Below are 23,312 nucleotides of genomic sequence, written 5' to 3' on the forward strand. Positions count from 1 at the left end.
GTTTGCTCCTGGCATCCTGGTGAATAAGCATTACTGAAACAAATTATCTAGTCATTATCATGTTTCTGTTTATTATGTGTAAATTGTCTACTGTGTTTTCTACTTTTGGAAGGTGACCACACTTGCTCCATTGGCTATAAATTGTGTTGTCATGCTTGAACGGGGCTTAAGGCACTCAACAAACTCCAGTGTTTCCTTAACACATTTCTGTGTTTGGCACACCCATCAGAGAATGACAAAATAGGCTGTAGTTTCAGAAGTGTTGGACTTTATCTTCTGCTATAAGTAGATCAGTGTTGTCAAATTCTGCATATGTGAAGAGATATTAATGGGCAGAAGCATAGAAAAGTATTGAAAATAGGAGCATGAGTAGTCTGTTCTGCCTCTCAGGCCTGCTCCACCATTCCATATGATCATGGCTGATCACCTACTTCAGTACCCTGTTCCTGCTTTCTACCCATAGCCCTGGATCCCTTTAGCATTATTAAATATTTCTACCTCTGTCGTGAACATATTTAATGACTTGGCCTCCACTACCATCTATGATACAGAATACTACACTACTCTGGGTGAAGAAATGTCTCCTGATCTCGACTCTAAATGAAATATCCTGTATCCTGAGGCTGTGACTCCTGGTTATGGACACCCAAGCCATTGGGAACATCAGCTCTACATATAATCTAGTCCCATTAGAATTTCACAGGTTCTGTAAGATCCCCTCTCATTCCTTCAAACTCCATATAGGCCTAACTAACCCTATTTGTCTGATCTGCCATCCCAGAAATCAGTCCAATAAACCTTGTCATGGCAAGAACATCCTTCCTCAAATAAAAGATCAAAACTGCACATTAAATTCCAGTTGAGGTCTACCTTGGCTCTGGTATACCTGCAGTATGATATCTTTTCACCTAGATTGAAATCCTCTTGCAATGAGGGCCAACATACCATTTGCCTTCCTACTGCACCTGAATGTTTGTTTTTAGTGACTGGTGAACAAGGACAAACAGATCCCATTGCATCTATGCCTTGCCTTATCCATCACCATTCAGATAATAATCTATTTTTCTGTTTTTAGAATCAAAGTGGATTACATAACATTTATCCAAGGTATATTGCATCTAACGCACATTTGCTACGTCTCCCCACTTGTTCAAATTACACTGGATCTTCTTTGTACTCCTCCTGATAGCTCTGATTCCACTACCCACAGCTCTGTGTCATCTGCAAACTTGGAAATGTTATTTTTAGTTCCCTCATACATCATTAATATATATTGTGAACAACTGGGGCCCAAGTACTGATATTTGCAGCACCCCACTAATCACTGCTTATCACTCCAGTCCCATGTGCTTTAATGTAGTGCACTGATCTCTTATTTGCAACCTAATGAAAAGCCTTCTGAATGTCTAAATACACCACATCCACTGGTTTACCCTTACCCTACTAGTTACATTCTTGGAAAAAAAACTAATAGATTTATTAAGCATGATTTCCCTTTTAATAAACTCATGCCAACTTTGTCCAAACCATTTAATGCTTTCCAAGTGTTCTGTTATTATATCATTTATAACAGTTTCTAGCGTTTTCACCACAATCACAACTGTGTGATTCCTTCCTTTTACTCTCCCCTTTCTAAATCATGGGATTCCATTTGACCTCCCAATCTGTGTGATCTGCTGCAGAGTTTAAAAAAAATTGGAAGATGACCATCAATTCATCCACTGTTCCCAGGGCCACTTCCTTTGTTACTCTGGGATGTAGATTATCAGGCCCTGGGCATTTGTCAGTTTTTAGTCCCATTAATTTCCCTAGCATTATTTCATTACTAATACTGATTTACTTCAGTTCCTTCCTCTCACCAGACCCTTGCTTCCCTAAAATCTCTGGGAGATTATTTTCGTCTTTAACTAAAGCATGTGTTCTGTCTTTTCATTGTTCCCAATTATAATTTCCCCCATTTCTGCCAGTAGGAGACCTAAAATTGTCTAACTTTTATTTTCCCTTGCATATTTATTAAAGCTTTTACAGTTAATTTTTATACTCCCTGTGTTTACTCATGTTCTATTTCTGTCCCTCTTAATCACTCTTATTCTTCACCTTTGCCAAATTCTGAACCGCTCCCAATCCTCAGACCTGCTGCATCTTTCAGGCAGCTGAAGCCTAAAGCTTGGTGATACCTTTCAAGCATTGGGTAGAGATGGTTATGTAGCCATAAAGCACTCCAAAGTGCATAAAGACATCCTTAACACCATTCTGACTTCAGCAGGTATCAGTGATGTAGTCAGAGTGTTGGGCAGGATTATTACTTGTCTGTGGCTTTTGGCTATATCTAATTGGCCTTTTTAATATCCTGGCCTAATACATAGATAACCCAACCATCTGTGCCCCATGCCCCTTGTAGTTTCCTAATGGTTTGAGTCACCATTTTAATGCTCTAGAGCATCTTTCTAAATTTTGACTCCTTCTTGTGACATTTTGTTTAATTATGCCCACTCTTTTTAAATCTGATTTGCATATAATTCCCATTACCTGCTAGTAGTGATATCCTTAATGCCAGGAGAGAATGTGTCTGGAGTTGTGAATCATTATGCAACTATACTTAGGCACCAAACATTGCTGTGTCCTAATGGCACTTTAGATTCTGGCAAAGCTTAAATCAGCTCAAATTAAATTAAATCCACTTTATCTTAAAGGTAAGCATTGTTCCACACTTCCCTGCCTGGTGTTTTCATTTCATTTCTGAAAGTTTGTTACAGAAATGTTATTGTGATGAAAAAGTTATTCTGAGAATATCTGCATGAAAATTGTGCACTATTTGAATATTTCTGAATATATTCTGAATGTTTTTGCATGGAATTGACAACATTTAATCTTCCCTGGGGACATTTTACTGAAGGCACTTGTTTTACTCCTGAGAACAGCCAGGAAATGGGAGTCAGAACAGCAGCTTGTTTACCAAACTGATGCTCAAGATCCCTTTGATGTAATATTCTGACACACCTGTAAATGGGTGAGCGATCCATCCAGTTGAAACAGATGTAAGATCGTTTTTAAAGCTCTATACCAGTTGCCCAACTCTGTGGCAAAATTCTGATTGCTTGTGTGTGCTATATATATTGAGCTGCCTAAATGGCAGTCCTGAAAAGAACAACTGAAGACTTCTCTAAAGACAGTCAAGTACTCTTTTTGTTAAAGAAATGTTGAATCCAGAATGACAAACGTACCCTTGGCCTCACTTGTCTCTGCTCATGCTTTCTCTTCTCACTATTGTCTAAGTGTACACTGTTCTTGGCTTTGCCTTCACACCCAGAATCTAACAGGGTGCTAGCTTGATGCACAGCCAGTTCAAAGATGACAAGCATGGACTAATAAGCTGCACTGGGATACTCCTGTGGTGCTTACAGATCACCACTTCCTTTCAGATTAAACAAATATGGAGACTGGAGCAGTCAACCTACTGAAAGGATAATTGTTCTGTGCATGTCTGCCCTAAACCATACCCCAGTTTATGTGGATGTATAACTTATCAGAGTCTATTAAACACAAAACTAAGATATCCAGCCAAAGAATTCAAGACAAAACCTGCAGCATGTTAATGTTAAATACTGAAGGCATCACTGTCAAAATATTTTGGTTTTTGGTTGCATCTCCCTTCTTGTGGTCTTACTGACTTAATTGTGATGGGTGCTCAAAGTGAACTCTTAAGATTTCTAGTTCATCTGTGGTTTATTAATCAAGTTGGGCACACACTAAAGAGTTCATCCTAACACTTCTATCACACTAATTGTTCTTGTGTACCCTTACAATCAAGCCTAAAGCAATGTAGCTACTGCAAGGTTCAAAGGCTAATGATTAAAGTTCCAGTGTTCTAGTTTTTAATGTTTCAACTAATGAAACATACCTGACTCTGAAGCTTAGATTATAAGAAAAAGAAAATATTTTGGGATCTTGAATGTAATATTCTTAGCAATTAAATGGTTAGTGGGCTCTCATTTCAGCTAAATGCCATGACTAAAGCAACCCAAGGCAATATTCTGAATGAAATTCAACATCTAACAAAGTTGAATGTGGTATAATACTTAAAGGAATGTTAGTTGGTCTGTGTATACTGACATGGTCTTGTGCAGATATGTGCATTCATATTCCTCTGTAGCTGATTCACCTAACCATTGGTTATTTTCTGTGTACAATAATAACAAATCTTGCATTAGCAAAGAATTCCTGTCAAGTTTTCCATTATAAATTCCTATGTCCACTGGAGGGAGGATGTAACTATAAAATGATGTTTACATTAGCAGTTTCCAATATAAATTTGGACAAAGGAATTTAAAATGGAAATATAAAAATAAAGTATGGTTTTAAATTGGGACTAGGTTATATCTATATGTTCTGGCCAATTATCTCCTGCACCCACTAACCCTACTACATCTGAGTATTGAATATGATTTGGAATCCTTGTGTGCAGTCCCAAGAAGCTCAATTGGTTGCTTCCTACAGCTGCTTAAAGGTAACTTTTAATTCTCAATAACATGCCAAGTGCTAATGAAATAAAATAATTGGTTCCAATGTTTCAATGGCTAATCAATATTGGATAAGTCAGTTAAGAAATCTTTGAGCTCCAAAAATGAGCACAAAATAAGAATATTCCTGAGTCAGGAGTGATATTAATTATCTCCTTTTGCAGTTGGTTCTCTATAAAATGTGTGTATTCCTTCAGGTGTAGAATTGCTCTTTTACCATAATTACACTAAAACTTCCCATAAGATTTGAGGTGAACTTTCATTGTGGTTGGAAACCCCCCAAGTGGCATATCTCAGTTTGGAGTGGTGAGGAAGAGAATACAGCCATATCACATCCTCAAAGTCACGAGACAGCACACCATGATGCCTTCCCAGTCATCACTGGGGACTTCAACCAGGCCAGTTTGAAGAGGTCTCTGACAAACTACCACCAACATGTCACCTGTGGAACCAGAGGAGCCAACACACTCGATCACTGTTACATCACCATCAAGAACGCTTACCATGTCATCCCACGCCCGCACTTTGGCAAGTCCGATCACTTGGCTGTACTTCTCCCAGCATATAGGCAGAGACTGAAGACTGCAGCACCAGTGGTGAAGACCATGAAGGTATAGTCAAGGGAAGTGGAGGAGCATTTACAGGACTGCTTTGAATCAGTGGACTGGACCATATTCAGGGATTCATTTTCGGATATGAATGAATATGCCACAGCCATCACCGACTTCATCAAGACCTGTGTGGATGAATGTGTGCCGTGAGAACATACTGAGTTTTCCCAAACCAGAAGCCTTGGATGAACCAGGAGATTCGCAGTCTGCCGACAGCTAGATCTGTGGCGTTCAAGACTGGCAATCCAGAACCCTACAAGAAGTTCAGGTACGACCTACAGAAAGCCATTGTGAAAGTGAAAAGGCAACTCTGTATGAAGTTAGAGACACAATCGGCTGCATGACAGCTGTGGCAGGGTTTGCATCCCATCACTTCTTATAGGGCGAAACCAAACAGCATAAATGGCAGTGATGCTTCAATCCCTGATGAGCTCAATGCCTTTTATGCACACTTTGAAAGGAGAATAACACTACACCTGTGTGAATCCCCACAGCATCTGGTGACCCTGTGATCTATGTCTCGGAGGCCAACGTCAGAACATCCTTCAAGAGGGTGAACCCTCGCAAGGCGCCAGGCCCCAGGCCCCAATGGTGTGTCTGACAGGGTAGTGAAAATCTGTGCCGACCAACTGGCTGGAGTGTTCAAGGGCATCTTCAACCTCTCACTGCTGCAGTCAGAGGTTCCCACCTGCTTCAAAAGGGCATCAATCATACTGGTGCCCAAGAAGAGCAGGGTGAGCTGCCTCAATGACTATCACCTGGTAGCACTCACATCTACTGAGATGAAGTGTTTTGAGAGGTCGGTCATGGCTAGAATTAACTCCTGCCTGAGTAATGATCTGGACCCACTGCAGTTCACCTACTGCCACAACAGGTCTACAGCGGACACAATCCACTCGGCTTTGGAGCACCTAGACAACAGTAATACATACATCAGGCTGCTGTTTATCAATTGCAGCTTGGTGTTCAACACCACCATCCCCTCAGTACTAATCAACAAGCTTCAAAACTTGGGCCTCTGTACCTCCCTCTGCAACTGGGTCCTTGACTTCCTTATCAGGAGACCACAGTGTGCGGATCAGCAGTAACATCTCCTCCTCACTGACAATCAACACAAGCGCACCTCAAGGATGCATGCTTAGCCCACTGCTCTACTCGCTCTACACTCATGACTGTGTGACTATGAGATGGCAATGAGGAGGCGTACAGAAGTGAGATAGATCAGCTGGTTCAGAGGTGTTGCAACAACAACCTCGCATTCAACATCAGCAAGACCAAGGAATTGATTGTGGACTTCAGGAAGGGGAAGTGGGGGAAACACACACCAGTCTTCATTGAGGGGTCAGCGGTGGAAGGGGTGAGCAGCTTCAAGTACCTAGGTGCAAACATCTCAGAGGATCTATCCTGGGCCCAACACAATGATGCAATCACGAAGAAGGCATGCCAGCAGCTCCATTGCATTAGGAGTTTGAGGCGATTTAGTATGTCACGAAAGACTCTTGCAAATTTCTACACATGTATGGTGGAGAGCATTCTGGCTGGTTGCATCACCGCCTTGAATGGAGTCTCCAAGATGCAGGATCGAAATGGGCTGCAGAGGGTTGTAGACTCAGCCAGCTCCATCACAGGCACAACCCTCCCCACCATTGAGGATATCTTCAAGAGGTGGTGCCTCAAGAAGGCGGCATCCATCATAAAGGACCCTCACTATCTGGGACATGCCCTCTTCTCGTTACTACCATCGGGGAGGAGGTACAGGAGCCTGAAGACCCACACTCAACGTTTCAGGAACAGCTTCTTCCCCTCCACCATCAGATTTCTGAACGGTCCATGAACACTACCTCGTTATTCCTCTTTTGCACTATTTATTTATTTTTGTAACTTACAGTAATTTTTATGTCTTTATGTCTTGCACTGTACTGTTGCTGCAAAACAGCAAGTTTCGTGACATATGTCAGTGATAATAAACCTGATTCTGATTCTGAAGTGTATTGCTTCCAGTGGATTTTTTTTGAAGTGGAGGTATCTTGGAAAATGCACCAATCTTATGGTACATGAAAACAGCAAATGATGAAAGAATTAGTAAAATGGTTCTTTGGCGGTGTTGCCTGAAAGCAGAGAACAGTTGATGTTTCTTTGGGATGTTTTATCCCCACCCAGCAGTCAGGTAGAGTTTCAGGTTTTTTTAATCAATGGATGTGAGTATCTATGTTCAGGTCAACTTTTCTTGCAAAGCCTAATTCCCTCTTGAAGTTGGCAGCTTTCTAGGCTGTCTCAGAGAGTGGTTAAGAGTGGATCTGAAGTCACACGTGCCCAGAAGGGCAGGGATAACAGATTTCCTTTCAACAGGACAGTAGTGAAACAGATTGCTATTTATAATGATCCAGTGGCTTCATGGTCACTATTACAGACGGTAGGCTTTATTCCAGATTTATTTTGTTGCTTGAATTTAAATTCCATAATTGGCATGGTGATATTTGAACTTATGTCTACAAATTAATAGTCTGGGCTTCTGGATATCATTCCAATAATTTAACCATTATATTTCCTACTAGTGATACATCTGGCAATGCAGTGTTTTCTCAGTACCATCTGCTTAAATTATGTGCTCAAACCTGTGGTCGAGTTTTGCACTCAGAGATTGAGTACCACTAAATGAGACAAAGGTTATGGAAAGAAAGTGAACACTTTCCAGCACAGGACCAGAACCTTTGCTCACGATGTCTCTGCCAACCATGATATCAATTTAAACTAATTCCATCTGCGTGCACATGGTCCATATCCCTCCATCCCCTGCCTGTTCACGAGTCTGTCTAAATGCCTCTTAAATGTTGCTATCGTATCTGCTTCCACCACCTCCGCTGGCAGGGCATACCCGACACCTACCACTCTCCATGTAAAAACTTTCCTCGTAAATGTCCTTTAAACCTTCCCTTTCTCACCTTAAACATATGCTCTCTAATGTTTGACAATTCCACCCTGGGAAAAAGACTCTCACATCTATCCTATCCATGCCTCTTTTGACCAAAATTTACTGTCAAAGTAGTAACAAAACACACCCTTACCTATACAGACCCTATATCATAATTGCGGTTGAAGGCAGGTGAGCATTGCTGTCCAAAATAGACAGTTATCTTGCTATAAGCAGGATCCAATTGCCTTACCCATTATTTGAATGCATTGAAAAGCGTGTAGTTCCTGTACCTGCACAAACTGAAATCACCATTGGAAAATTAAAGCTTGCCTATTTCAATTAAAATAAGCTTTTAAGCAGTACGGCAAGTTCTAATTACTGTTAGCCAATGTTTCTGCTACTAGAAACAACTTCTAGAACTGTGCAGTTTTATACCTTCACTTTTTAATTTTTACAGATTTTTTTCTGTGTTTTGTCTGTTATAATACTCAATGCAATGTTTCTTCCCCTCTCATAAAGTTATACAGCATGGAATCAAGCCCTTCCACCCAACCTGTTCATGCAGGCCAAGTTGCTGAGTTAGTCTTATTTGCTTGTGTTTGGACCATATCCCTCTAAACATTTCCTATCCATGTCCCCATCTTCTAAATGTTCTAAGTCTTCTAAATGTTGTAATTGTACCTGTCTCCTCCACTTCTTCTGGCAGCTTGTTCCAATTACCCACCACCCTCTATGTAAAAAAAAACCTGCCCTTTAGATCTCTTTTAAATCTTTCCCATCTCTCCTTAACACTATGCCCTCTAGTTCTAAACTCCCCTATCCTGGGGAAAAGACTGTAACCGTTCACCTTGTCTATGCCCCTCAGCCCCCTAAGCTCCAGGGAAAGAAGACCCAGCCTTATAGTCTCTCCTTATAACTCAAGCCCTCCAGTCCCAGTAACATCCTTATGAATGTTTTCTGCACCCTTTCCAGCTTAATGACATTCTTCCGATAGAAAGGCAAACATAATTCTCTGATCTCTGTTCTCTCCTCAGGACCCTGCCATTTACTGTGCAAGCCCCGCCTTAGTTTAACTTCCCAAAATGCAACAGTTCACACTTGTCCGAGTTAAATTCCATCTGCCATTTATTATCCCACTTTCCCAGTTGATTTAGATCCTGTTGTAATCTTAGATAACTTTTTTCACTGTCCTCTATACCACCAGTTTTGGTGTCATCTGCAATCTTACTAACCATGCCAACTATATTCTCATCCAACTTGTTCTTGTAGATAACAAAGGACAGAGGACCTAGCCCCTATCCCTACGGCACACTACTGGTTTCAACTCTCCACTGCTACCCTCTGACTCCTCTATATTTTGTTTTCTCTACCTGATTTGTCATCAAATGCATTGAAGTTTCCACTTTTTGGTTCGGATTTTAATCCAGTTGATCTAATTGGTTGATATGGTATATTGTTGTGCGTTCTGTTTACACAGTTACGTGATGCAAGTGGAAGTATCAGGCCATTTTGATTTCCCACTCACAGAAACTTAGAGAACAAACGCTCATGGAAAGTAAATGGACAAGAACAAATACCCATGTTGAATGGGTATTAGACATTCTGGACCATATTTCTGTACAGGGGAAGATGTCAAAACTGAATCGGGTGCTTAGTTGGGTCGTTTCAGGCAGAAGACATACTGGGCAAACAGCAAGAGAAAAACAAAATTAAAGCATGTCTTGAAGCACTACTGAAGTTTTAAAATGCCTAATATGATAATTTGTCCAAGGCAAGATGTCTCAACTGGTTATCTATTTTTGTTAACAATGGGTGAAGATATGGCCAAGGTACAAGGAGAATTCCACATAACTTGATTTCTCATTGATTTCTAATAACAAAATAAGCACATAAGGCTTCATTTGAGCTGGAGAGTGACCTTTCAGCAGTGCAGCATATTCTCAAAACAGCACTGTATTATATTTTAACCATGCATTTAGTTTTGAATCCACAATCTGCCTCATATATCTGTCGCATTTGTTGCACAGCAGAGGTTTGTACATAGTGCTGAACCTGGAGAAGAAAATACATTGTGACAAAAGAATTATGTTTTCAGCAACCCACATCTCTTAAACAAAATCATGCAAGTGTTACCTGAAAAATTAAGCAGTAAGCTGGGAAGGAAAGTGAGAGTCATTATCACTTATTAACCATATTCCACTGTCAAAAATTAGACATTGGCAATTTTTCCACATGCTCTGAAGATTACAACACCTATGTTAGTACTAAGCTTGAATCATTAAAGGTAATTAAAAGGAATGGATCTTAATGGTGATTCAGTGTCTTTTCGTTGGTACAACTGCAAATTCTTTACATTTTATCAGAAGCAATTAAAATATTTCTAAATCATATTAAAACTAAAAATAATCTGCCCTTTAAATAACTTATTTCACCCTATTATCAAAAAGAAATACTAGATGAGCAATATAGAGAATATAATGAATTGTTTTAAGGTAGTTTAAGAGTGCAGCCTCAGGCAGACACCCATTCCTCCTCCTATTAGTGGTGTAAAGCTGCTGATTAGATCTTAGGCCCCTGTAAAATTTGACTGCAACTGTTCCATCAGAGAAAGAGGTTAGTGTCAATGTTTCACTCTGAGCTTGACTGTTGGAAAGGTAGGGGTCCTAACTTGACTCACGAGGACACTGGAAAGAAGTGCAGTCTTATAACAAATACCTAATGAAACCATTAGGCTTAGGAGAAATGATGTCTGAATCAAAAGCATTCTCTGCTTTGCTGGGATGACTGTGAGATGCCAATTTTATTTTTTTATATTTCAACTTGCTTATATCTATATTTTTTTAAAAAACACATATACCATAGTAAAACAAATAAAAAGAACATTGCAGTTCCTTGCTAGAAAATACTTTATTTGTCAAGCTTTCAACAACAGTACTAAAAAAAATTCAGTAGTGTGTTACTTAATGTTTGCTGATAGATATTTGAAAAAAGTTGGCCTATTATTTACAACTGCTAAAGAATCTAATAATTTTAAAAAATATATTAGTGATTAAATAGAGACCAATATATAATTACCAGTATAATTTCAGTTTTCCAACATTAATGTTTAGAATAAGAATGAATAATTAAGATTGCTCAAAATCTACGTGGATATATTTTCAATAGCTTCCACTGACAAAACACTACTACTATTACTTCTTAAAAATAATCAAAGATAGTTAATTTAATGTCATTTCCTCTGGGTCTGACTTTTCTCACTAAATGTTTAAATTATGAATCTTAATAGCATCACAGAAACTGACCATGTGAGGGAACTGAATTAACAACACCATAGATAAAGCATTTAACCAAGGGTACTTCGGCAATTTATTTCAATTGAATGCTAATTCAGTCTCCTCCACCACTGGGGTCAGTGGCGCCTTCCAGCTTGATTCCCTGATGATGCCATCCATGTTCTTTGTCGAAACAAAAATATTTAATGAATCAGCAGGACGTTCAAAATATGTGTAAACATATGGTTCTTAGAAGAACATACTGATGGGGAGACTGAGAAAGGTAAGATTTCATAAGAAGGCTCAATGTTCCTAAGATATTACCATGTAATACTAGTGTAAGGCATCTTAATGTATTGTTTGAAAATCTTAGTTTCTGCAATTTCAACGGAGATATTAACCAACTAAATTAAAATATCAGTAAACTATTAAACAGCTGTAAAATGAATTGCACACTTAACATCTTAAAAATTCATCAGTTAGTATCCAGAGAGTAATTTCGGGACCAATATTTTCATTTTGCAATAAGATTATTTTATGTTCAACAAGGATGTAAGGTGATGGCTTTGACTTTAATTTATAAAGTATACAAACATGCTCTTTTAAATCTTTGTGAAATTTTATATTGTCCCAACAAGCTAATCTTGACCGTTATTTGACACTGATCTTCAACTGGCGAGAAGAGAGGTCTGGATCCTTTTTCTGATCTGTGCCATTGACAGTGTTGGTGTTGTCTTAAGATTATTCAACAGGAGTTTCATGTTATATAGATCATACAGAGTTTCCTGGACAGAGATACAGTACCTCCTTTCACCATCATACTCCATTCAGTAGCCAACTGAACCAGATATGAAAACAATTGATATCTATCTAGTTTGAAGTTGAGCACTCAGCCATTTCCGTGAAAAGGTTTCCCTTTCTTTGACATTTCAAACTTAAATTGAATGATGACAGAAGTGTGAAAGTTTAACACATTTAACTAATTAATATTTCTGTTATAAAATCTCTATTATGTTTATATCCTTCAAACTGCTGAGACCCTGTTGACATGGCATACTTTGGGTCTTGATACATTTAGGCGTTTTTGCAATCAATATATTGTTGGATGTCCTTTGCTACATCTATTACCAAATAGTCTGTCATGAATGATATTCACTAGAGATTGATAGATGCCTTGGAGGGGAAAATCTTTTTATGTTAATTTACTTTCAACCCTGGCATTTCCAGGATCTTTTAAATGCTTCAACAATCTTAGTTTTATCTTTTTGCTGGACATGCTGACCGGTCCAAGAAAATGCCTTTGGTGTCTAAAGAAGGAATAAGAGTCCCTTATTTTATTTCATTGAAATACATAGCCAATGGTGTTATTTACATCTGCTGAGTGGCAATGCATGATTGCTTGTACTATAATAATCTTACAATAATGCTCAAGTAAACTGGAGCCATTTCAGATAAAATTGTAAAGATTTAGGAACAGGCATATATTTGTGGCTTCATAAAGTCACTTGGTAAATACTGCATGAGTTGTTTTACTACCCAATACTGTGCAAACTGAATGAAAGCTCTGATAATTTTTCTTTTTTTTACATTTTGAGCATACTACTGATATGTAATTAATGTAAATTAAAGCTGCAAGCTATGCTTTTCATATTGTTGAAAGGTTTTGCTGTGTTTTATGACCATAGCAACCCAGTGTTCTCTTGACTCATTTATCTCTCTTTAAATTTTTGTATCCCTTATTTGGAGTTTTTTTAACAATATGATAAATAAGAATGACAGTATTTTAAGAAGGCTTTCTTTGTCATTGAGCTCCTGGGATATTATCTGTCATACTGAGTGAAACCCACTTCTGAAACAAATGATTCATTTTAAATTTGAAATATTTAAGAAACTCCTATTTATTGCTATTCATTCCTAATGAAATGGATTGCTTCTTATTATAGTGTGTGCTTGGTTCATTATATTGCAGTTTAATCACAGAAATCTCCTAATTTTTTCAGTAAAGAAAATACTAATAAGCATTTTACATAACTAAATGCATATATTAAAATAATATAACTTGGAGAATATTATGCAGTGTTTTAATAAAAATTATTTTTGTTTTTTTTGTGTATCAAAAAGTTTTAAATTGGACAGAAACAAATGTCAGCCTCACATAACAGGCTGAAGTAAAGGTGTTTATTTTCTATTATGTGGTTTGTAGGAATATTTCTGATAAATTTTAATACACATTTTGTGTGTTTTCAATAGGGTGATATGTTTGTTCATCCAATCAGTATGCAAATGAACTGACCTTACAAAGAAAAGCCTTCCAGTCCCAGCATTTCCTAATTCCAGTGTTCATTTTTTTCTTCTGATTTTGCTCTGATTGTGATGACTATTAAAATTGCATAAATTATCTGTTTAAATAATAAATAACAAAACTGTATGGCTTACCAATAAGGTTTGAATAATAAGTTATTTTGCTGTGAATATTAAAGCGATCTGTACCTTTTAAAATTCAAAGTTACTCCTTTCATCGAAGAATGTAGCCCAAGAGATGGCTGGCAGGTTCAGTCACTTTCTAATGCAAAAGTACTTGATAAGGAAATTTTTTCACTGTGAGTCCCTGATGCATCTAATGTGTCAAAAATAATTAGGTTTTGGCAGATTTATCATTGCAGCACAACCCTTTCCTTGAGTAGGGCCTGGATCATGTTAAGCCTTGTTTGTGGGTGACAGCATTATTATTCTTGTTAGTTGCCCACTTCCTCATCATTCTGTTATGTTTGGAAATTTCCCACCTCAACTTGTGTTCCTCACCAATGTTTTTCTTCATTTATTGACAGTTGGTAAAGATATTCATTAATTTAGAGTTAAAAACATGTATCATCATGTCTCGCTGAACTGCTGGGCTGAAGTTGATTAATGGTGAAGCCTTGCTGCAGGTATTCCTCTTGAGAAGCACCACACCAGCCCTGCATATTAATGAGAGACTGCAGTTTCTATTAACAAGATAAAAAAAGCAGGTCTTCTCTTGCTGGAGGGATAGGGTATGAAAAAAAATCTAGATTATTTATGATATGGCATTTTTCGTCATGTGCCATAAGTGAACTTTTATAGCTTTTTCAGATCACTGTGACCTTTCTGATTTATTTTTGGGAGAAAAAAAAGGTAAACTTCAGGGGATAAAATCAGACATTTTAAAGCATTTGACACTTGCAGTGATTTAATTGATGATGTAGCCTTTTCAAGAAATAATCATTTGCTGAGTGTAATAAACTCCTAGAAGTATTTTTTTTGCAATAGAAGTACAAATTTATTTTTAAAAAAAAGCATTGGAGTATTTTCCGCTGGATAGTAAAATGTTTTATTTCTGTTGGTGATCTTCACTGACCATGTATCTTTATTTCAAACTTACTCAGACAACCCATTCATGTCAAAGAAGAACCAATGAATGCAGAAGAAGATGAGGGCCCAATGTCCTTGGTAACGACAGCCAATCACAGTCCAGAGATAGAAGAGGACAGAGATATTGAAGAGGAACCTTCATCTGAAGATCTAGAATAAGAGGAACTTCAGACATTTCAACAACAGGGTCATATTACAGACCTCCATAACCACTCCATGTCATTGGATATTTGGCAGACTTTTACTGTGACTATTTATTGAGCATGAGACAAGGAAACAGCCTAATGGAACTATCTGTGATTGCCACTAAATACCAAGGGATGGCAAGCATTGGAAATTGCTTGTATTTTTCCAGCATATAGAAAATTGGATTGCAAAAAATAAGTTTCTGATAAACTTTCCTCTCTGTGATGGCTTATCCATATGAAATTGTTACCTAGCTCTTACTGGTTGATGGATTGACCGAATATCGGGATGTCAGCTATATAGAAAGTCAATGGCCTCTTATACTGCCAAAAATAGTGTTAGCTTCATTAAATGTGAATTTTTAGTATACAGTAGCTAAAATTAGATAATTTGCTGATCCAGTTCAAGTTGTTGTTGATTTTAATTTGCACAGTAGTAACAGAAAGTAGAATCACTGCCTGTAACTAGTTGAACTTTGGGGACAGATTAGGGTTTGTGTTGGTGCCACCAACTATTATGTTTGTAGTTAGATATTACAAAACCACAGTAATTAGACTGTTGTGGATTTCTGAGGAAAGTGATGACCTCAGGCTTCCAGTCTGTGCTGTTAGTGTTGAAATGTAAAGTGCAATCTTAAATGCTTAAAAAAAAAGTTCGACCGTCTGTGCGAGTACCATATGGAAATTATGCTTTTCTGCATACTCTACAACAGTTCTCTTTACCTCCTTGTATTTAATCTTTGTCTACCTGTAAACATTTTCAAAGGCAACAGCTAAAACCAAAGTCAACCCTGACAATGGCCAATAGCTCAATGACAGAAACAACCATTTCAATGGCCCGCCTTCTGTAACTTTAATTAGTACAAAGGAACATTTACGTGAACTACCTGCTGTTTTCCGATGATCTCTGGGATTCTTTTATTTAACCCTAAGGAAAGAAAGTATTCAAGATGACAAAATGAAGTCAGATGTGTGATCCGCTGAGTTCAAAAAAGAATTTTCAGTTGGCAAATGCTACACAATAACAGTAATGTGAAGAAGGAAGTTATAGTAAGAACCAGCTAAATGTGCATCTTTGACCAAAACAAATTATATGTACTTGATGCAACTACGTAATTTATATAGGTGTTTTCATTTCTCACTTCAAATATACATTTAGAGACTAGTAATGCAGCTGAGAATATAGTGCTGACAAACTCACTAGGCTTCATTTGCATTTTTTTCCCGTACAGACAACAGTTTTTACTGGTGGCTTTGTAATGTTTTGTAAAACTTATGTCTTGCACGTTTGTCTTTTTTCATGTTTTGTTCGTCAAGAAGAGTTTTCAGATTTCACTTAAAAATAACTGTAGTAACCAAACATTGAAAAACTAGTGAAGCCAAAAAATTATTTTCACTTTTGAGTTCAAATGATCTGGCAGAGTTTAAAAAACAAAAGCAATTTTTATACTCATTTCAAATCATAGTGTTTAATAGTCATTATACCAGACATTTCCATTTCTATCAAACCAAAGTTACACAAATTTCTGCCTCTGCGTATATGTGATGTTAAGGCTTAAAGTGTCTGCTATACCTAACAATGCATAAAAAGTTTTCCTAAAATGTTTCATGATGCATTGTGATGTAGTTTTTAAAAAGAATACAAGAATTGCTTAACACTGATATTTATTAACTCAAAATGTTGCATTTCACTTTGTGTGCCAATTCTGTGAAATACCTTACATTTCCCCCCAACCAAGGGACCTCATAACCTGATTATGGTTATTGCTTTACAAACAGTTTTTGACAGGACGTGGCTGCTAGAGTTTAACATACTTGCCAGTTCCACGTGAAGGAGCTGGTTCCTGCAAACCAAGCTCATCATTTATTATTTGCTGGAGTCAGCAAGTAGACTTAAGACATACACAGTCATCTATCACACCAAATAAAAGGACACAACTGCTTTCAGTAGGGTTCTTCCACTCACCCTAAAGGTTTTCTGAAAGCTTCTACCTCTGCATAACACACCAGAACAATTGTGGCAGATTGTATTATTTGCGAGTATCACAGTTAACTGTTACTCTCACTATGCTTGTCTATAGTTCATGGTCAATGGAAGGTTTATGTTACCAATATGGGGGAGAAAGATTTCTAATAGGTTGTCTTCAAACATTTGTTGGACACTAATGTTTGGATTTATTGAAAGGGAGATAATGTATTTGAAGTGCATGTGTTAAACTACTCAGTTGGACTGGAAGTAAGAATGGTATGTGAATTCATCTGGAAAGAGATCTGAGGGTACAGTGCTGGTAGCATGCATACCTCAGTCACACGTCTTTTGGAAAAAGTCTTAGCCACAGATTGCATATACCTGTAGAATTTTGCATGGATTTTGTACGAGTACGATTAAAAATAGCTGCTTGCACATTTTACCAGAAGAACCTCCAAAACTCTGCAAATGCTTACAATAGGTTTTAGGTTTATTGGGGTTTTCTGATATGCTCTGTCTGTATTTTGATAATTGTGCATAATTATGTAAAAAATGTTGGTGGACCCATAAATGACCAGACTTTTTTAAGCAAGCTTTGCTTTAATGCATTTCATGTATTTTTTACTCTATTTTATACCATTGCTTGCTAATATTAGCAAATCTGCTTTCTTGCATCTGCTTTGCATAGCTATTGTAAGGCTTTAAAATAATGTATGTATTTATTGCTTGAATTTTGGTGCATACTTATATGGCATACTGTGTGGCAAAATTAAAGCTCATTTATCCTTGCTTCTATCATATGCTGATGGGGACTGTGGTCCTTTATATATAGTATCTTTTAGCTGTAGCACAACAAACATCAATTTATGTATTGGTGGATTATGCCTATTTGTTTATTTATCTTTTTTGAGGTAAACTAATTTTGATACTTTCCATTACTGTGTACTGTGTTCATGCCTTGAATTCTCAAAAGTGAAAAGTCATGACTGAAATTTGTAACAGCTGTTGTTCTGTATTCAAGGCTCTCACTGCTGAATAAAGTAAAGGACCAAACATAGGACTTAAAAGGAAACTAGACTACCACTAACAACAGGGAGTTATCAGGTTTGATTGGACCAAGTTTTTGTCTATAAAAGACATCAGTGATATAAAATCATGTGAGTATACTGTTTTATAGGCATATACATGCTATAGTTGAATTCATTGTAGTTGTATGGACTGAAATTAAAATTTTGTGTACATTACTAGTATTTGTTAGAACTACAATCGACTTCTTCATTGGACAGAGACTGAATGGAAATTAGATTAACCCATCAACATTAGCACTTGTTTAAATCTGTTGGTAATCATGCTTTCATTTTGGAGTTCCTAAAATATAAAACTTAATAAAACCCTGACTAGTGGATAAGTAATGAATTGTACCTCCATTGGGTAATGAACTGAACAGCAGTGATGGTTGTAATGTAATGTAAAAAAAATAATAATCAGCTCCTTTTTAAGGTACTAAACTATGTTGTCACTGGCACTGCCATGGAATTACAAGGTGTGAAAAACATTTTTTTCCTGTATTATAGCATTCCATCATTCAATGTGTCTGTTTAAACAGACAATAAAATGTGTATTATAGTTCTAGATGTGTGTAATCAGTACTAATGACAGATAATGGCATTATGAAATGCAATAAATAGTTTATCACACATATTAAGCTCATCTGTTATGTCCTTGTTAACAGACAGCATTAACAGGTTTTAAAATTCAGTTCTTGCCTGAGAGTAAAGATTGATTTTATGCTTTATTGTACAATTTAATTGAATCATTGACTTTTTGATTTTGAAAATTGTGGATAATTTCTGCCCTGGCTCCCTAAAGGATTTACTCACACATTCTTTATCAACATAAAAAGGAACAATTGTGGGAGAGCTATGTTCCTGTATAAACTTTCATTGAAGTCTCTTTGTTTCAGGTGACTGAAAGACAAAATAATTATGGTGAGAATCATGAGAAAGAAAGCTGCTATAAACTAAGACTTAGGGTTTATTGTAATTTGGGCAGCCAAACCAAAACAAACCAAATGGCAATATGCACAGCTGGACAAGGCAAGTATTTTCTCGCAAAATAAATTTGCTGAGGAACATCTGAGAAAAAACTGGGTGGGGCATTTGCTTACTGCAAAAACCAATGTTTCAGAACTGCGTTCCCAAACCTGTGCATCACTCCTGGAGCTGATGATGTTAAATTCACAACTTAACCAGCATAATCAAGAAATTCTCTCCATGTAGAGATTAGAATATATTTGTTATTGCTTACCGTTAGAATGAAGGATGTGCTCCTGCTTTTACTGGGATCTATCAAAGGCCTGGCCGCAACCCAGATTGGGGAGGAGATTTCTGAAAATTGCTATATTTAACATCGAACAATATGATTGTAAAGTAACAGGATGACCTGAAACAAGTATAAGTTTAACAAATCAAACAGATGGTTGGCTAACTGGCTTGTTGATCTTTCTTGTGATTCTTCTTGGGATTAGCTACAATGTTTAGCCAAAAATAGCATTGGATCCATCCCAGAGGATCCTTTCTCCCACCATTTGTCTGGGTGCATCTCAAGCTGGATTTTTATATTCGTTTTCACCTTAGCTCTGTAAATTTTACAATATGCCATGTAAAATAATCTTGGAATCTCTCACCTTCCATAGAGCCCAGCATGGTTGAAAGGATATCATGGGCCAGACCATCCAACCTGCGTACAGGCAGTAATTGTTTGTATTTACTCTCAGAAGTTTCCGGTTGGAAGATGGGCAAAACAATAATACCCCTCAGCAATTTCCGAACCTTCAGCTGCCTGCTGGTCCCTTGCCACTCCCTCGCTCCGCCACCAGGAGCTGTGTCTCTTGGCCCTTGCATTAGTGCGCGGCCTTCTCTTCCACTTACCTAGGCTCTGCCAAGATTTTTCAGCTCACTCAGACCATTGAAAGGTGTGAGGCCTCTGGCTAAGTGAGATTCTGGGGAGGAAAGGGGTCTCTGGCTTAATCAAGAACTCAGAGATGGAACAATGCCAGTTTTAGCACTTGCAAGTATCCTCACAAGCCAATATCTCCTTAAATAAAAAATCTCCATGTCCTTCATTAAAACTAATTAAGAATGCAACTGTATACCCTCTCTCTCACTGCCTCACTGTTATCTCCTGGGAGAAGCAAAAATATACTTCAGTTAATTTAGAAAGAATGCAGAAAAGGATTTTTTTTCCGACTTCCTAAGGCAATCAAGGAAAGCTTTGAGGTTGTCCATGACTTATAATCACACTAACCAGCAGGTATCCCCCTATAATTGCAAATGATTTCTCCTGCAAGCAACTTGTGATGTTTCTTTTCAAGAGCCTCTATGCTCAAAGTTAATTCTAGGGGTGGTAAAGTTATCTTTAAATAAGTACTTCTCAGCATCTATTCGAACTCTTCATCGGTAGGTTTCATAGATGTTCAATCCTCCTATTACCATATTCTTTCCAACTGACCAGATAAAAAGGAGTTTTATTGAGGAAACAGCCCAAAGCGTAATCTGCTGGATGCAGAACTGTGGAAGCAAGGAAAAGGAGGTCTAATGATTGTCTCCAGTTCTTTTATCATTTTAAAACTTCAACCATGTCCCCTCTAGGTGTGAGTATTACCAAAGTAAGTAAGATTAATTCCAGTCTGTCCCCATCATGCAATGCTGTTAAATTTGGCATTCTTTGCCTACACTGTAAGTAGAGCCAAATATTCTTGATCGAAAAGAAAAACAAAACTGCACAATACTACAAATGCAGCCAGTACTTTTTATGCTTGCTGATTCTACCATTATAAGCTAGAATGTAGGTCAATATTCTATTTGCCTTCCTATTTTTAACCATTGTTGGATATCCAGCTTGGTTTGTCATGCATGCCTTTTAAAGAGCAATGAACAACTATCCCAGGACTCATTCCTAATATGTTACTTTTGTTGCTTACCATTACCTAATATAAACCTGCCAGAAATGTTTTACCCCTAATGTTGACATCTGCCACACACTGCTGCATTCACCTAATTTATCTAAGTCAATTTGTGATGTATTGATTTTGAGTAAATTATGAAGCAAAATGGAAAATCTCTAAATCTGAGAACTTCCCTCTGTATCACTAATTAAAATATTGTTTAAAATTCAGGCCAGTGCAGAGCCCTGCAGAATCCACTCTTAGGTCCCTACGAACCCCTGCTTCACTCCATGATACTCAACCAGCTTGTAAATAATAAGACATTCAAAGCAATATTTCTCCTGCTGGCATCTAAATGTGTGCTCTAATCTATTCTCCACTGTGATATTTTTATTTCCCATGGCAAACATTCCCATCTGTATGTGAAGTGGTCAATAGTTGTTGAAATAATGGCTTAAACAAGTAATAAAATAAATAGGAAAGGATGCTTGATCCAATCCACTTTTTGCACTCATCCCCACATTATTCCCATGGTTCTGCTTCCCTTCTGTGACCACATGGTGTCTAAATACTTTAGACCTTGCTGCCGTAGCGGAACCGGGACCACGAGAGGTGACTAGATCTTTAGGCGTTACTGCTTTTCCCTGACAGACCTATGTAACTTTTGGCTGATTCAACCAATAGATCTCCTTTCCCTTGATTTCATATTTCTGCAGCCTATAGATTATGTTTTGAGCTGTTACACCAACAAATACTCCTTTTTATGTGGCCAGTTAATAAGATATTTGAGATGTATGGTCAGAGTAAGACTAAATATGTACTGTGGATGGAAAGTTAGAATAGTCAGAGAAACTTGAAATTGATTTTAAAAATTAAATATACCTCAGGAAGTGTATGCAATAATTGATGCAAATGGTTGTAATGTAGTTTAAGGATTTTTGTCTCTCAATTCACCCACCCTATGCCTGATTTGGTAATAATTAAAGGGAAAGATGGTTAATCTTTAGATCTATCCTTTATTTAGTAAAATTATTTGTTGTCCTCCTTCACATTTCCATATTTTTGTTCTTTATTTTTGAATTAACAAGTAACCAATTCTAAACAGGGATCCTAAAGGAAAATTTGTGAATGCTGAAAAACTGAAATGAAAACAGATAATTCTGGAAATTCTCAGTTGGCCAGGCAGCATCTGCAATGAGAGAAACCATGCTTCAGATCAATGGAAGGTTATCAACCCCAAACTGGATTGTGCTGAGACAAATTTAGCCTGTCACCTGAAATTGCTGCCCAGAGTCCCTAATTGCATTTAACTGGACCAAAAGTGGAGGCTGGTCAAGTTATTCCTCAGCATTGGGAGGGTGTGGGTGGGTGGATTAGGGTAACAAGGTCTCAGCTGCAACTAGGCCTCAGCTGACTTGGTGCAGAGGCACTAAACCTGGGATAGTCGAACAGCCTTTGACAGAAAACAAAGCTGGTCAAGGAGCTTTGTGTCAGTGAGGCTATTTCTTCCTTTGCAACTTTTAAATGTCTCTAACAATTTGCATTTTTATTAAGTTAAAGTAATATTTTTAAAAGTATTTACCTTCCCCATTCTCCAGGCCGAGAATGTCCATTGAAGTTTCTTCCAAGATTTGAAGGTCTGACTGGTGTAACATAAAAGAGGTGGATTTCCCAACGCATTACTGGGGAATCCCATCAAGACCGGGCTCTCTGCTCACTCCCTGTGGCATCTGTCAATCAGTAAGTCCTGGATGTGCATAGTTCTCGGTCTTGCTAGTAACAAAGGGAACTGCCAGGCATAACCAACATGATTTGGACCATTGATTTTGTTTCTCATATGCTGTCTGACCTTCTTCCATCTTGAAATTTCTGCTTGTTGACAGTGGATTAGATTTGTGCCATGGTACAGGTAACATTAGACAACAGCCTTGGTGTTCTATCTTGAATAATTCCAGGAAGTTTTATGTTTACAACTGCCACATAGAGCAAAATTTTGTCCATATAAAACTAACATTAAAAATTTTGGTTAGAATTATTTAATGAAAAATGAGAATGCCATTTATACATGTTTTCTTTCATCATTAAAACTCAATGAGGGAGTTAGGAAAACTGTATACATGAATATAATAATGGAAATTAGTGTTTGAGCAGTGCTTGCCTGTGCAGAATTCTAAAGCAGATGAGCATTAGATTTGATCATGGAAGTACTCAGAAAGATGATCCAACACATGCAGTTTATGAACCATTCAGCCTCTTTGGTGTGACAGTTAGAGCAATGGAGCATTCTCTGCAACTGAATTGAGTTGGGAAACAATTTGAATGCATTAAGAAATTCTACCCTCATCATGGTGGTCACAAATGAATTAAAAGCTGCAGTTCAGTGGCAATGTAATACCTGTTAAGACGAGATAAATTCAATTGCTATATATGCCGTAGTATATTTTGTTAGCATGTTTGCCTTGTATTTGTGTTCTACATACTCTTTGCAATGAATATACTGACAAT

General features: G+C 37.5%; 1 protein-coding gene across 1 annotated transcript in view; it reads left to right on the top strand.

Annotated features, from left to right (window-relative positions):
- The window catches only part of LOC127578284 (forkhead box protein P2-like), a 309,971-nt gene extending 291,470 nt beyond the window's left edge, over positions 1-18,501 (top strand). The window contains 1 exon segment of the mRNA XM_052030109.1: positions 14,722-18,501. Within this exon segment, the coding sequence (XP_051886069.1) occupies positions 14,722-14,866 (145 nt within the window). The 3' untranslated portion in view covers positions 14,867-18,501.
- The last annotated feature ends 4,811 nt before the right edge of the window (positions 18,502-23,312 follow it).

This window comes from Pristis pectinata, chromosome 15 (genome assembly GCF_009764475.1).
Source record: "Pristis pectinata isolate sPriPec2 chromosome 15, sPriPec2.1.pri, whole genome shotgun sequence".
Classification (NCBI taxonomy): domain Eukaryota; kingdom Metazoa; phylum Chordata; class Chondrichthyes; order Rhinopristiformes; family Pristidae; genus Pristis; species Pristis pectinata.